General features: G+C 38.7%; 1 protein-coding gene across 1 annotated transcript in view; it reads right to left on the reverse strand.

Annotated features, from left to right (window-relative positions):
* ush2a (Usher syndrome 2A (autosomal recessive, mild)) overlaps positions 1-16,442 on the reverse strand; it is a 219,274-nt gene that overhangs the window by 30,746 nt on the left and 172,086 nt on the right. Inside the window, exons 54-58 of the mRNA XM_084393685.1 lie at positions 16,014-16,168; positions 14,564-14,762; positions 7,997-8,104; positions 7,640-7,823; positions 2,990-3,147 (exon numbers count right to left, since the gene is read on the reverse strand). Coding sequence (XP_084249811.1) covers positions 2,990-3,147; positions 7,640-7,823; positions 7,997-8,104; positions 14,564-14,762; positions 16,014-16,168 — 804 coding nt within the window. The remainder of the gene's footprint in view (positions 1-2,989; positions 3,148-7,639; positions 7,824-7,996; positions 8,105-14,563; positions 14,763-16,013; positions 16,169-16,442) is intronic.

Raw genomic sequence — 16,442 nt, forward strand, 5'->3', positions numbered from 1 at the left:
CCAGTTCGTCTATCCCACCGCTGTCCGAAACACACAGACACGCACACGGTCTTTGGTAATGCATTTGAACTAAAGAATGTAGAGTCCTGGCATCCACGCTTTGTTAATATTCCCATCACTAGCGCCTTTCATAATTTACGGCAACTGGAGGCTGATAGGTTATTCAACATTTATGAGACCTGAGATGTATTCAGAACGGGCTGATTATCTTTACAAATGAAAAAGTTAAATTATTCAACTTCCTTCATTGCCGTCTCCCTGAGCAGATGTAGTCTTTTGCCTGAGACACAAAAACCCGCTGGAATTAGATGGTGCTTTGATCAAAGCATCCTGCCTGAGAAGTTCAATCGCACAGGTCCCTAAGTTCTATTATTTACAACTAATCACTGACTTTGGAGTTTTTGCACTTTCAACTTGAATGAGAGTCTAATAAGAAATAATGGCACAAAGGAAAAGAAAAGGAACATGCTATCAGATCTGATCCATCAAGCACAGGTGCAGCTTAAAACCGTGCCCGTTTCTGCATTCGGACTTAACCAACCGTGAGATATTGTAGTTTGAAGCCATAGATTTTTTCGCTCGCCTCTCTCGAAATGTAAAGTCAATAAAAGATCCGGGCTATGTAAATGTTTTCTCTGGGTATCAGGGCTGTTTAAGGGCTCTTATGGTGTAATTGAGGTTGTTTAAGGGGATCCTCTCACTGGAGAGAGGCATAATGGGGCAATAATAACAAAAGATGGACCATCTGAGGCAGACAATCAGGACCGCTTGAATGTAGCCTGTGAAATCACTCTTGAGTGTGTGAATATGCACGCACACGCTTAAACACCCACCCACCCGCACCTTCTTGAGGGAAAACAAATACAGGCATGCAGATTCGCCGAGATTTGCGACACATGACCAGGTGAATGCATACACACAGATCTGACATGCTAAGGGTTTCTCACACATATGTGAAACAGGTGGGCTGGGTAGTCGGTCTGAGCATGCCACAAGAGCAGTCTGGGATGCTGGGATGAAGTCTATGAACTATCACAGCTCAAACCACAGGGAGAGAGAGTTTGCATTTACTCTTCATGTGAGAGAACACTTGGCCCACATGCACAGTGGGATGTGCAGATGAGCTCGGTGCTGCAGTCTCAGAGTGTAAACAGAGTGATTGATTGATCGGTGGAGGCCGGTGGGCTGCAGCCTGCAACAGAAATGATAAGATCATGCAGGACACCACATCAATGACAACTCGCTCTGGATCACTGGACAAACCTCAGCTCAGAAACGTTGCATGGACCCCCTTCGGAAAATGACTTTTTAGTTACACAGTTTTACACCTTAATAACCTAACTGGGATAATGAATGGTCTCAATAAACCCATAAATAGTAGTGAACAACATTGAATGTAGGATGGGACATGATTTTGTCCATCAGGAATTGACTGGATCATGAAGTCGCCGCTACATGCTTGCTCTTAACAAGAAGTGTAGTTTTCATAGTCACGTTCATACAACTTGCACAAGTCAGTGATAGACAGTAATCAAAAGGTCCCAGATGATGTGCCCCATGCTCCATTCATTCGTGGCCCTTCAGTTTGACCCATCCTGGACACAATACTTGCAGAAACACCACAATCCACTATAATCTATTATAAATAAATGATTTCAGTAGAATACAGAATCAATCAATTATAGCATTTTATGCGTCAGGTAAAAATGTATCATGCCAATTGCATAATTAAACAATAAGAAGCCAATTCAGAAATGCTAAATACATAACATCAATTGCTCAAAGATGTCAACAGATGCACAAGATACATAATAAGTGGTATATTGCCATTCTTCGTGAACTTTCAACCAGGGTGAAAGGAAAAGGAGTGGGGAAAGGGTGGTTTAGGATGAGTGAGGACAGAATTAGGCAAATGGATTTATGAGTCCTTGGCTTCATGATCTTTTCTTCAGATTAGTAAAGGTTTTGTTTTATTGCATGTGAGAGCTCTTGTGTTCAGTCTTATCAGGAATTTCGGCCTTACAATCTCATGTGAGTGACAGGTTGGCACGCTCTCGCGGCAGTAATCACGTCATCAGAGAAGAGAACAGTTGGAGCGGATGTTATTTTGATTAAAGACTACAAGGGCGCATTAATTGAAAAAAAGAGAAGTGCAAAGATAAACCATTTATGATAAATACTGATATATATATATATATATATATATATACACATATACACACAGTATACACACATACTATTATATATGTACATACATACAGTATATACATATATTTTTTGAATGAATGCGGTATTTAATGATTCCGCCAGCAGTAAACAGCATCTGAATAATTTAATAAAAATACTTTGGCAAAAAAAAAAAGTGGTAGCAATTTAAAGGGATTTTGGATAGAGACTATTTTGACTGTTCTATCTCTTTGACTGTTACATAAGCTGTACAGTTTCCTGTAAAAGCTGCATGGGTGGTGATTCCTCCATCTATTCTTCAGAGTACAACCAAGAAAGCTAAATGTCTCTAAATAAATATTAATTAATAAAATATATCTATGTGTGCTGCCGTTTGACTGGGTGCACCGGCATGCACATGATCAGAATCGGTACACGCAATCCAATACCTGAACTTAACCTCAACTCCACAGTAACAGCGGAGAAGGAGAGAATGAATGAGACACCACTGGACAGTGATGGGAGAACACACGCAGGTGAAGGGCGAGCGCATCTCAAACAACTCTCCTCTAAATCACACTAGAGGAAGGAAAAGCTGTCACTTAGGTTTGAATGTTAATTGATTGGTGGGACCCATCTACGTCCGGCCCGCACTGATGCATGTACACCACGACCATGTTGGTCTCCTGGTAAATTACACACAACGCCACTCGTAAATTCTTGCCCGCGTGCCGTCACTCTCGCAGGCCCGAGCAGGGATAAATCAGCCATGCTTGAGTGCTAAATAGAGAGGCTGCATAGCACATTAGGTTGTAAACATTACCTGGGGGTGACCAGGCAACAAAGACGGAGCGAGGGCCATGGAGGCTGACATTATTCGGAGGAGGAATCCTTTCCGGGGAGGAGACGGGGGTCTGAATGACGTATCTATCACTGAGACTGCTCCCGCCGCTGGTGGTGGCCTCCAACTCGTACACATATCTGCGAAACAAAGATGGATAGGAGATAAATAAGTCAACTGAGAAACTAAATTATGCTATTAGCTTAAAAGTCTCCTGTCACAGAAGTTAAATTTGCCTCTGTTTCAGCGATCCTCCATTTCAGGTGGGAGTCGACGCTGCGTTTAATTATTCATTGTCCGCGAGAGAGGCGGGTGCATTGATTCTGCCATTAAGCCGTGTCTTTCACAGCAAGCATAGTTTTGTTTAAGGATGTGCGTCTTTCATCAGAGTTCTCAGAATTGAGGCGTAACAAAGCAAATGTTGTTTAAAATCAGGAATGGGAAACCAAGCTGAAGTAATACTAGCAAACAGCAGATATCAAAACCAACAAATAAAGCAAATCAATACAAAAAAATGTGCGGGGGAAATCGAGTCTTTACAATAGAATTACACAAAATCTAGAATTTCGAATGAAGGCGAAAAATTTCCCCACACAGAATTCACTACAGGTTTAATTTACACAGATTTATGCAGTGACCAACAGAACTTGGTTTGAAAGTGACTATGACATCAGACAATGGACGTTTCTTGCCTGTGGAATTTCACGACTGTGACCACAACTGAGCGAGAGCGCGTGGGCAGTTTAGGAGAGAGTGTTAGGTACAATTTGACATTAAAAGCAGCAACAGTTTTGTCATGTTTCACTGCTGCTGGTCAGAAGTGTATATTAAGAAAACAGAACTGCCACTACGACTACAAAAATTCCCTAGTTATTTTAGTAGCATGGCTCCCTTTTAGTTAGTAACTGTACAGACAGACTTCATTATCACAAAATAAACTGGCAGTGTTTTAAAAAGAATACATTTAAAAGACATAATTTCTTAAAGAGATTTTCACCAGAATAAATGAACGAATGAATAACTAAATCTTCAATTAGTCGACTAATCAGCTGTTGACTCATGAAATTTACTATTTTACTTCCAATATAAATGGAGAAAAGAAAATGCTCAGATGGCTATGCCTTCTTGTAATTCTGCTTTTACATTATACTTGATTCATTGGAAAAGTCCCTGCTGGATCGATATAGTGTGATACTATTTAACAGATGACATTGTTAATGCAATGCTGATCAGCCCCTCCACTGTGATCTGTGACAGGCGTGACAGATGCTCTGAACGGACATGCATATAAATAGAAAGGGAAGTGTGTGTGTGTGTGTGTGTGTGTGTGTGTGTATACGCATGTATTAACGCCTGATGTTATAAAAACACTCGCCGAAAAGCTCTTTTAAGACATACATGACTTCACAAGATAGATTTACCTTTTACACAGAGATGGGTGTCAGTGCAAAGGTGTGCATTAGCAATGTATGTGGGTCATGTTCAACATTAAAGGCTTTTAATTTGCCATAAACTCCATAGCCAGCCATTAATACCTTCACATTAACTATTGTTCCAGCACTACTCCTTTAAAATAGTCACATCAGTTATTATATACCATGCTCATCATGTGCAATAAAAGCATTAGCGATATTAATCAGAAAACACGTTTAAAACACACCAGTGAACAGCTGTGCATGCAGACGCAGGTATGTCGCCACTGTGTGTATGTTGCATGCTTTAAGTTGAATAAACATGATGCGGCGCATCAAACGAGGTGGCGAGCGGCTAACCTGTTTCCCTAGAGGGAGAAAGGTTAATATTTCACTCGTCAGAGAGACTTTCTACGATAGTGAGGTAAGTGACAGCTAATCAACATTGTCATAAATAATCGATGAGCAGGAGTGCTTGCAGAACACCCCCCAGCACCCTGGTTAACTGTTTCACTTCAGCCTATAGCCTGTCTGGATAATGAACCGCTCGTCTGCCTTTGTAACGCTCCTTACAGAGCTAAATTGGAAGAAGAAAGGGAAAGGGGAGAGCACGGGAGAAGGGAATGCCTTTTGGCAGGTCATCTGGAATTACGGCAAATTAAACGTCATGGCTATCCCCTGCTCTGTTTGAAGCTACAGTATAAACAAAAGCAGCCGAGGGACAATGAGAGGGAGGTCAGGTGACTGAATGACCTGTCCAAACTGTCCAATCAGAAGACACATGGTTTTGACAGGTCAAATCAGTGTGAAAGATACAGATTTGCATGATGAAATTTTTTTTAACACTCTCTCTCTCTCTCTCTCTCTCAGTATATATATATATATATATATATATATATATATATATATATATATATATATATATATATATATATATACACACACATGAAAGGAATGCAGTGAACAATCTACGAATCACTGATTGTAAAGTAATGAAACAAACAGATTTATCCTGTATCTTAAGCAGCTTATGAGAATGAACCATAGCAAATATTTACACAACATATTGCACAAACTAGCCAATTATTTTGCACAGAGTCCCTGTGTGCATTTTTTGATTACAGCCAACCAACAGATTTCACAGATGCTAAGACTGGATATATTCATGAATAACACGGCATTGACAAAACAGCTGAATTTCTACAACACCAAGAAAATGATATTCTCATATTTTTTTATGCTCATTATTAAGTAGATGGTTTCTGATTATTCGGCACATAAAAAATAATACATACAAATAATAATCTTAGGAATTAATTTAATACAAAATTGAATTAAGATGATAAATATTTAAATAGTTTTTATACAATTATTTATAACTATTATATTATTATATTATATACTTGGAATGTCAATTTACCTAAATTCCCATAATCGATCGTTGTTTAAATTAACAATCAATTAATTTATTAATCTTTAACTTAACCTCCTAAATTTGAAGCACTACTAATTTTTCACATTACTTAACAACAACTTGCTTAACCAACACAAAATAGGTCATTTTAAAGCTTAGAAGCTTTCTGACCTTCCAGAGAAAATAGGGATATGACCATCACTTAACAAGTGCTTTTAAATTTGCTGACATATCAGAAGTGCTCTATTTTCATAGCATGAAAAAATAACTGCTTTACATGAAAATGTTATCTGTAAAATCATCGTACATAACAGATATAAAAAAAAGCAGAATAAAACAAGCATAATTTGTTTTAGTAAGAGACCAAAGTGTACCAAGCATTTGTATGAAAAAGCGCCGCCAACGCACGTGTAAACAGTATACACATGATGCTTTTGCGCCACATTTTGCAACTTGTTTTGTAACGCAAAACATCAGTAAACCATAGTAGATCACGTCTTTATTTAGAACAGGTGGTCTTGAAGGACAATGCGTATATCACGGAGTGACCCTTCACCTGACATGCTGCTTGGCTAAAGTTATAGGTCTTCTGGGTTTTCCAATGTCATCTGAAAGTTCAACCACTGGAAACGGGATCTCGGGTGTGGTGGGTACAATGTGTAGAGACCAATCGAACACTGTTTTACAGCTGGAGAGCACTTAGGTTGGTTTGATCGTTCAGATAGACAGGTCTTGATTTACCATATGCCACAGAATAGGAGCGCACAGCTGAAACAGCGCTGGAAGATCATCACTGATCTTATTACTTGTTTATTCTATGTACTTTTAAGTAAATAGTTCTTATGCTCAGTAAAATTATTTGTTTGGAGGTTTTTCTGGACCCTTGGTTAACTATTTTTAGAAATAAATGGCTTGAACACATTAATACACTAAATAATTTGTTATATACATGTATACACTCCTGGGCAAAAAGAAAAAGGGCTAAGCCAAAAATGGTCTTTTAATGGTCAACCATTTTAATCACAAATAACTGGTCAGGAAATTAACAAGAATTGCACAAATACTAGTTCTGTAGATAAAATAACTTAGCATGGAATTTCCTTCCCCTTTGTTTTCTTTAAATGTTTAAGCGGTGTGGGTAAACTTGCAGACAGCTTTTTATAGGAAGAAGAGTCAGTGTTGTTCCACTCCATGTTAATGGCTTCATTAACAGTTCATGAGCAGTTGAAAAATGTCTCCCAGTTAGTTTCAGTTTAACGTGAGACCAAATATTCACTATAGGGTTCAAATCTGGACTCAAAACATGAGCCTGATAGACTTGTTCTCAAGCCACTTCTGGGTTGTCTTTGCAATTTGGGCAGGAGTATTATCTTGTTGAAAAATAACATCTGATCATTCCTCTATAGATAACAACTTTTAATTTGTGTATAAACAAATGACTTTTCAAAGTGAAGGGGTAATTTCCTTACCAATAATTTGTAGTTAAGACAATTAAAAGCTTAGTGTTTAGCCATTTTGAGCCTCAGTCTCGCTCTCCATCAACAGTAGAAAAGTTTAGTTGGTGTCCTAACTCGAATCACAAGGGGAACGCGATCAATGCGACTCTCCAAGCCAACGCTTCTGCTCATTAGCTAGCCTCCCTGCTCGCTCCTCTTAAAAACTTTTAATGATTTGGTATCAGAGCAGCTCTGTTACTGAAGAGCTCTGTTATTGTAGAGTCCCAGGATTCTTTAAGACACACATAGGATTAGATGTCATCGATAATCAAGTGCTAATGGCTTGTTAAAGATAGCCGATAGATAGAACCTGGTGTTGGGCTGAAGGCCAGCGTCTGTGTAGCTCATCTTTCCTCCGTCACTGGTGAAGACGACCACTCCGTCACGCAGCAGCCGATACCGAGAGAGCAAGCCATTGGGTTTGAGCGGCTGGCTCCAGTGAAGCTCCACTGCTGAAGAGTTCACCTGTATATGCCTGGGCACCACCCACACATCTAGAGAAGAGAAAACAAAGGGGATAGGACAGACGAGACAAGTGAATATATTAAATACAATATACAGTATAAATATAACTCTGATTATGCATTTAAAATCAAAAACAAACAACAACGTTTTTAGTGTGAGATGATATGTTACAGTGAGTGTCAGTGTGTGTAAGTGCATTAACCTGCTGGTGCATCTTCCAGTGAGCGACCCATAGATGGCTGACTTGCTCCGCAACCGGCTGCAGTGCATGCAACAAGAATGAAGCTGTAGTCGGTGTGCGGCTGCAGACCTGCAAAAACAGTCAACAGACATTGCTTTTAAACACCATCTGCAACAATCACCTCTACACTTACACATGTGCTAATGAATTTAATAATAAATATAATATATAATATTATAATTTCAAAATATAAAATGTGAATATAATTTAATATATTTAATACTTAATTATAATGTAGTTTTAAATATATATATATATATGTAAAAAAAACTATCAATATTTATATGAAATATACATTTTTGCTGATTTAAATGTATAACAACTCAGATAACAGCAAAGAATACAGTGGAATCCCTCTGAATGTTTAATGTAATATTACAGCCAATGGCCCACTGAACAACTAAATGTATATAAATAATAGAATTAACAAGCTTTTGGATTCATTAATATATATATATATATGTTGTTTGTTATAAAATGTATGAGTAATTTGGTGTCTAACACAGCACCTGTGACAAAGATGCAGCTTCAGCAGTCAGAACTCTAAATCTGGTTCTAATCCTGAAGCACTTTAAATCTCACTTTAATCCTGAACTCTGCACACCCCGTAAAGCCGCCGTGCCTGTGTCCGTCGAGCACTGCCTCCACATCTGGAGGAACACATGCACCCGTGCTCCTGTTTAGTATGCCTTACGGCCTCTCTCATTTAACCCAAACACAGATCAATTTTTTTTCAGAACGTTGAGCTGTGTTTGGGTTAAGTAAAGAATTCTGTTGAGCATACTAAACACAGGGGAAAACCACTGAATATTGCCTTTAAAGCTTCACTTCACACATCGCCATGCAAAACATGTCCAGGTGTGTATTCTAGAAGGGCTAGGTTATTATAGTGTTGAGGGGTAAGTTATTAGAGCATTTGGTGTTCAGGGGGGCTGAAACCATTCGCATGCCGTAAATCCAACCTAATTTAGAGATCAATCTACCTGGGTAACTAATAGGAAGATTACATTATTCAGAAAAATAATCTTTGAATGATTAGTCAGAAATAACCTCATGGAGGTTAGCTTTAGAAATAATATTAGTAAAAGCATTAACATCCCAATTTATTATTATTATACAAATACATAGGAAACTTATATATTTCCACAGACAATACTATTTTTATGGGCTCAAACTTGCACTTAAATGAAGCATATGCTGTCTAATATCAAACCGGAAATCGTAATTATTAATATGCATGTATATTATACCAAAAAAGAAAATATATTGATCCATTCACGACATCACCCTCAGTTACATTTTGATATTCCATTCAAACTGAAGGGGGCACTCTTAGCCTGTTAAAGACATATGCACCTTTAATGAAAATTGCAAATAAATACATATATAAATAAACAGGAGTAAAAAAAAAAAAAAAAAATCAATCATTTTAGCTCTAACCCCTCTAAGCACACAACGGCCCATTTGTAGCACACAGCTAACACAAAGTGAAACAATGCCGTAACTGTCATCCAAATTGCTCCGTACAGCACAGTGAGGAAGTGTGAGGTAATAAACGATATAAAAAGGTATTTTATTGACAAGCTGCCATTTACTGTTTGCATTAGAGAATATGAGAAGATGATAGGTGCTATTCCTGAACGTGGCGACCTGATGAGAAAAGGCCTGCAATGCTTACTCACTTTACCTGCCACATTGATAAAAACCTCTAAATAATTAAGTGCCCACTTCCTGTCTACAATTACTTAATGTTTTTTTTTTTTTTCTGTCTGGAGGGGATTATGAAGCGATCTGTGGGCTCTACGTGTCAGCCAAGCTAGGAGACTACCCCTGATGCCTTTTATAGGATCAGTTTCCTCCCGCTCACGCATAATTTAGGAGGCAAAGGTTCTTCTCTTCTATCAGGACATGGGCAGACCTCTCTGAACCCTGATAAAGCAGCTGCACACGGAAGACTGATAAGCCAGGTGAAGGGGTTTGAGAATGTGATGCTGGCTAAAACTAACCAGTGACTTTATACACTTACACAAGATTTTAGCTTATAATGATATGAAGTCTTTCGTTTTTTAATTGTGTAACTTGGAAATATAAAGTATGTTACAAGCTGATACGTTTAGAATAATTTTCAGAGCATTATATTTTATGAAAACATTCAATGAAGATTTCAACTAATAGAATTAGTTTTAGAAATAGAATTAAAATGCTAGTACTGTATATTAATAAATTATTAATTCATTTACAAATGTCCAATTAAACGCATGGCTTGCAACATAATTTATATAATTGAGAGCAATAATTCACATCAGGTAATGAAAAGCTATACATATTTTAGATTCTTTGGGGATTTTATACTTAATTTAACAGAAGCTAATTTGCAATGATGAAGTGCATCTTGACTATGCGATACTAAGATTTTTTTTTTTTTTTACTCAAATTTGGACTTATAATTTGGCATGCACACTAAAAAGCACATTTTGAAGAGTGGCATTTATGGTGTTTTTACCTTATTATTTTTTTTAAAATATTAATTTCTTAATTTTTTATGCAATTTAAATAATCATACAACACTACACTGCGTTAATTAAAGCGCATTTCACACTGCAGTTTTCCACTGTTCAAAAAAAAAGTGAAATAAATGAATCACCTTCTTCCCTATTAAAATGAGGTGTAGTCTATAATCTTAATTGTACGATCAAAAAAAAAAAAAAAAAACATTTAAAAGGTACAAAAAAAGCTTTTATAAACCTTTTTCTCACTCACTGGATTTTTCCCAATGTGTTGAAGTCACAGTCAAAACTAATAATGCTTTAATTATTGATGCCTTTCATTTATTTGGTCTTCATTCATTACAATAACAAAGGGGACAGGAACTGTCTTTGTCACTAGGAGTGCTGTCATATGAAAGGGCCGGCTCCCACAGTGTGTGTGAACGTGCGCACAGCTCCTGTAGCTACAAAGAAATGTTTGAACACGATCTCTTTCAATTCCATGCATCACACACACCTTCAATAAATTTCATTTTTTGATGTATATGTAGTAAACTCACATACACTCTTAAAAATATTGGTTCCAATCCAAGAATCTTTCAGTGATCAGTTCTTAAAAGAATCATTTTTTTTCCTTTCAAGAACAATTTCTTACTATAAAGAACCTTTTGTGCAATGAAAATGTTTCAGGGAATTTAAAATTTCTTCATGGAACCATAGATGCCAATAAAGAATCTTTATTTCTGTATAAAATTGTGCATATAACAAGCGCTCAAATGCAACTTGCTTCTAAATTAAGTTTTAGTCTTAATAGTTTCATAGGTATCACAGAGAAAAAAAAAAGCTAAATCTGTAATCCAGTGACTCTAATGTGGTGTTTAAAGTGGCGGCTTTGTTGCCACAAAGAAAGCAAGCAGGAGGCTTGAGCACTTTGGTGTGTGTTTAATCATGTCAAGTGAGGGAAGGCAGGAAGTTTGGAGGTTTTAAGGAGCACGGAGGTGCTTCCCAGCAGCAGTCGGCGCTGGAGCACAGACGCTCAGGCTGCCCGAGCCGGCGCACGGCGCACGGCACAAAACACTGGTAGGATTTACCGCTCTGCGCAGAGGGACATGAAAGTCTCAACGCGGCTTTAGAGCCTCTCCACAAAGGAAACCCCGAGCAAAGGCATTTTGCAGCCTCTGCCAGCGACTGAACGCCATCACCGCTGCCTCACATCCCAGCCAGCGAGACCGCCTTTGCCTGCCATCACCCCCAGCCAAGTCTTAAACACGCCACACTGCCAGCCGGCCAAATCTGCCATCAGATCCCCTCCCTCCCCACTCACCCCAGGATCCAGGACTGGATGATTTGTTTGGTGCGTGCCGTCGCTGCCAACTTCAGGGCCTTCAGAGGAACAGAAAGAACTCGGAAAGCCCCTTACCGCCGCTACTAGCTGAAATATCTTTGGTCGACAGCAAGTTGCAGTTGAGCTCCAACCATTTGAAGGTCCCTGCTGATTTCAAGCTTATTTACAAAAATGTGGTGCTTCCCAGTGGCTCCTCTGGAGTGCCTGTGGCTGAGCGCTGCTGAAGGCAGGGAGGGAGGTCTGAGCTTGTGTTCGGAGAGGAAAGCTGAGAACTACACGCCAGGAGATTCCTCAAGTAGATCAGCTAAACACAGGAAACCTGCTGTTTAAACATCATTGCTTTCAGTGAGACTCTACCTATGAGGTGTTTAAGCTACACAGACTGCACAGTCAACAGTCTCAAAACACCTTTTTTTTTTTTTTTTATATATTTAAATAAATGAGCCTGATTTTCTCCTGGACGTCCGTAAGCTCAAACACGGGAAGTGAGGATGTCATTCTCTCCGGCGTTATGGGATGTTAGCATTCCCAGAGTCAGCCATCTCTCAGAGGAGCGGCTCCCTGCATGCGATTCATTCAGATTAATCCTGACTGGAAAGAGATCAGATGCTCCTCAAAACGATGTGCCCGACTCAGGTTTGATAATCATGTCAGTGATAGTGTCGACAGGCTGGAGCGAGAAGCATTCTCTCTTTTTCCTCTCTGCATGAATTATGCGTTTCATATTGGTCCGTAGAGACAGACACTTACAGCGCATATGTGCTATTTGAATAGGAGCCCATTCAAAAAGATCATTTAAAAGAAACAAAATACATATTCCAGTCTAGACAACAAACAAATAAATAATTTTGCTACTACTATTGTTATTATTGCTGCCAACTGATTACACATTTTTAACTGAATTTATTACAATATCTACCGATTGTAATAATTATATTAACAGCAGTTGCGTGTATCAATATTTGAAAAGCTTCCAAACATTACATTACCATTGCAGACATTATAAAAAGTGGCCGCTTTTTAAGACAATGTGTACAAAATAGCATGAAAAATGAAAATAAATTAGTATTATTGCTTCCACTTGATTACACATTTATAATTGAATCTACTGTATTTAATTACATTATTTACCCATTGTAATAATTACATTAATAGCAGTTACATGTATCAATATTAGCTGAGAAACGCATTTCATTTTGGCTGCATTAAGACAATGGGCACAACAATGTAAAAGAAAATTGAATAATAATAATAATAATAACTTTTGGTGCAACAAAAAAACAAAAACTAAAAAAAGTGATAAAACAGATACTGCTCAGAGGAAAATGTAAATCTTCCTTGGAAGAAAATATATTTGTGAGCACTTAATCTTAACCCCTCTCTCTGTGTGTGCTGGCTGTTGTGCAGCTGTCCATTGCCATGTGCTGGGCTGTGTAGAGTCGGGCAGCACTGAAAGTGGGAGTGCGCCTTGCGCGTACCCTTGCGGTGGTGACGGATGGCTCAGGGCCAGGAACACTGCTCCTCTCCCAGGCAGATAAAAGAAGCCCCACAAATCAGCGGAGGCCTCAGGAGTGATGGGCAGGCCGGCTGCTCATTGCGGGAATCAGGTGTAAATTCAGTCATTAGATTGCTTCCAGAAACAGCATGCATAAATAAAGGCAGGGCACGTGGAGGAGACACGGCGGATTCTCGCTCTCTTACTCTCGCTGCTGCTGCCGTCAGGGCCAGCATGGGGCAGCGCGTAGGGGGCGGCTGCTCTCTGCTGCTAAACTGATTCATCACTCGCCCTCTGACTTTCCTCTTTATTCCTCTCTCTCATTTAGTACTTTCCTTATGTTAAAGGAGTTAAAGAGTTTATAGGAATTAGAGACAAACTTTTCTTCATTGTTAATCTGTTTTACAGTGTTATCAGAGTTACTTAATCCGCTGCGTAAAAAAGCTTTGTGGACTGTACTTAGATGGTATAACAATAAGTCTTATAAAACAGACATCTGGGAAACAAAATGCAGAGATATATAATTCACCTCAAATCATCATTTAAAAACAAATCATAAAAAAAAGTAAAATAATCATATAAAAAAAATATATATATATAATTTTAACTACAAATAATTCAAATCTATAGCAAGAACTACTGTATATATAAAAACTAATTAATATTATTTATAATATTTAATATTTATTTTTCAACTGTTTAAAAATATGGTGTTTTTAAAGAAGCCTCTTATGGTCACCAAGGCAAGTAATATTGTGAGATATTATTACATCATTTCTAAGTACTGTTTTCTATTTTAATATATTTAACAATGTAATTTATTCCTGTGATGGCAAAGCTAAATTTTCAGCATCACATGATCCTTCAGAAATTATTCAAATACTATACTGATCATTATTCGAATATTATATATGTAATATATATATATAATATATATAATATATATGTTGAATATTGATCAGTTGTGGGGCTTAATCTTTTTGGTGGAAACCATCATACATTTGTGTCAGGATTCTTTAATGAATAGAAAGTTTAAAAGAACAGCATTTTTTAGAAATTTTTGTAAATATTTGTGTAACTCTTTACTGCCACCCTCATTTGAATGTGTCCTTTGTGAATAAATTTATTTCTTTCAAAATATAAAGAAATAATAAAAAATCGTACTGATCCCAAACTTTTGAAAGGTAGTGTATATGTGATACCTGTGACATTGTAAGCCATCTCCCCCTCTGTTTCCGTGTGGATCACTCCAACGCCGCTCTGATTGATGTGGTACTCCCGGATGATACCGTTCGGTTTGGCTGGAGCCACCCAGCTGATCTTTAGTGCCCCGGGCCCCAGCGCGCTCACCACGGGAGCGGCGATTCCCTCTGGCTCCCCCTGGACAGTCACTGCCACAACCTGGACACACAACAAAAAGAATTACAGAGCAATTTGCCCTAATGGAGGCTTGGATATCCTGCTCTAATAGAATGTCACTAGTGGTTTCAACTCTTGTCTTTAGGAGTGGCAGACTATTAGGAAAGGGCCGTAAGAGGTGGTTAAGGTGTTTTTTTTCCGGCTACGTGTAGTCTGGCCCGGCGCTGGCCTGATGTGCTTGTGAGCCTGCAGAGTGTCCACAAAGATTAAATCAGGTTCCTCATTCCCACCGACAGAGCTGGCTGAGCAGGGTCCCGCTGAACGACAACAGGGTGCCCCGTGGTAATTGCTCCCCTTGTATTGGGTCGGACAATAATTGCAACTGTTTGGGCAATGCTTGCAGGTGTACAAGTTAATCCAGCTCCACTTAAAAACGATCGTGCGAGGGGGAAGAAGAAAGACGAAGTGGATCATTGGTGGCCAATTGGTGTGCTGAGGTGTGTGGAAAGAAAAATGGACCTAAGGCTGCTCTGGGAGGTTCTTTTTACTTTGCCTCTAGCAGATCTGTGCGGTTATTGATAAATTAGACATAAGAAGAGAAGATAGACAGGTTAATTTCCTCTTTCATCAGCTGAGCCGCTGACAGCTATTACAAGGAGACAACAATTATGGCAGGAAGTCAGCTGTTGCTCTTCTTCCATTAGCTTGCCATTAAAAATATCCTGTTTACTCGGCACTAGCGACATAACATGGGCATGAAAGGGGGAGTACGACTCCTGCAATACTTTACAAGTGTTTTGTAGTGTGTTCAGCACAACGCTTGTAAATATTTGCGGGTAAGACTGTAAAGATGAAGGACAACAGGAAAATGAGAGAGTGGGTAGGAGTGACTATGCTGTATTACTGTATTTTTATTTTTTACACCTGAACAGTACCTTTTACAAACATGTTTAAAGTTCTATCCCCAAAAAGCGTCTCTTTAAACATATCAAAACATTGATTTGTTAAACAAACGTTGAATCAATATTACACTATTAAATAAATGTTGCTGTGTCCGGTCAGAGCATTCCAACTGACCCGACACAGCACATAATCTCAATTCATAGCGTTAGTTTGGGGCGGGACTGTGTATTTGGCAAACCAATGGCTGGTTGTGTTCGGGAAACCCGTTTAGAAGTGGTCATTGTTGCAATCCCATTTGGTACCACTAGTGGCAACGTAATTACACACTTCACTGTTACGTTGTATGATTTACTGCCTATAAGATGAGAGGTAGATGAGAAATAGACTAACTTTTGAGCTGTCTGTGCAGCCGGCAGCAGTGCAGGCTCTGAGCTGGTACATGTACTCCCGAAAAGGTCGGATTCCTCCCGCATCTGTGAAGCTATGATCAGTGCCACGGTAGCGCTCCTGTCCATCACGCAGAATCACATAGTGACTTATCTCACCTATCAGAGTACATAAATACATGCAGGGTCAAAAAATGGCTTCAACATTAATTCCACTCAGTGCAGTAGTGAAACCGTTGAACTAACTTTCAAATCACAACAGATTGGGTGGCAAGCCGTTTGATTAGCACACAGAGTGAAGTCCTAATGAGCAATCAGCATGTTTCTTTACATATTAAGTGGCACAGAAGTTCCCTAAAATGAAGCTTGTTATTCTCACTTAGTGTTTATGCGCATGTGAATTTTGTTCTTCATAAATTATTCTGCCGAGCTA

The sequence above is a fragment of the Rutilus rutilus genome, assembly GCF_951802725.1.
Source record: "Rutilus rutilus genome assembly, chromosome: 21".
Taxonomy (NCBI): Eukaryota; Metazoa; Chordata; class Actinopteri; order Cypriniformes; family Leuciscidae; genus Rutilus; species Rutilus rutilus.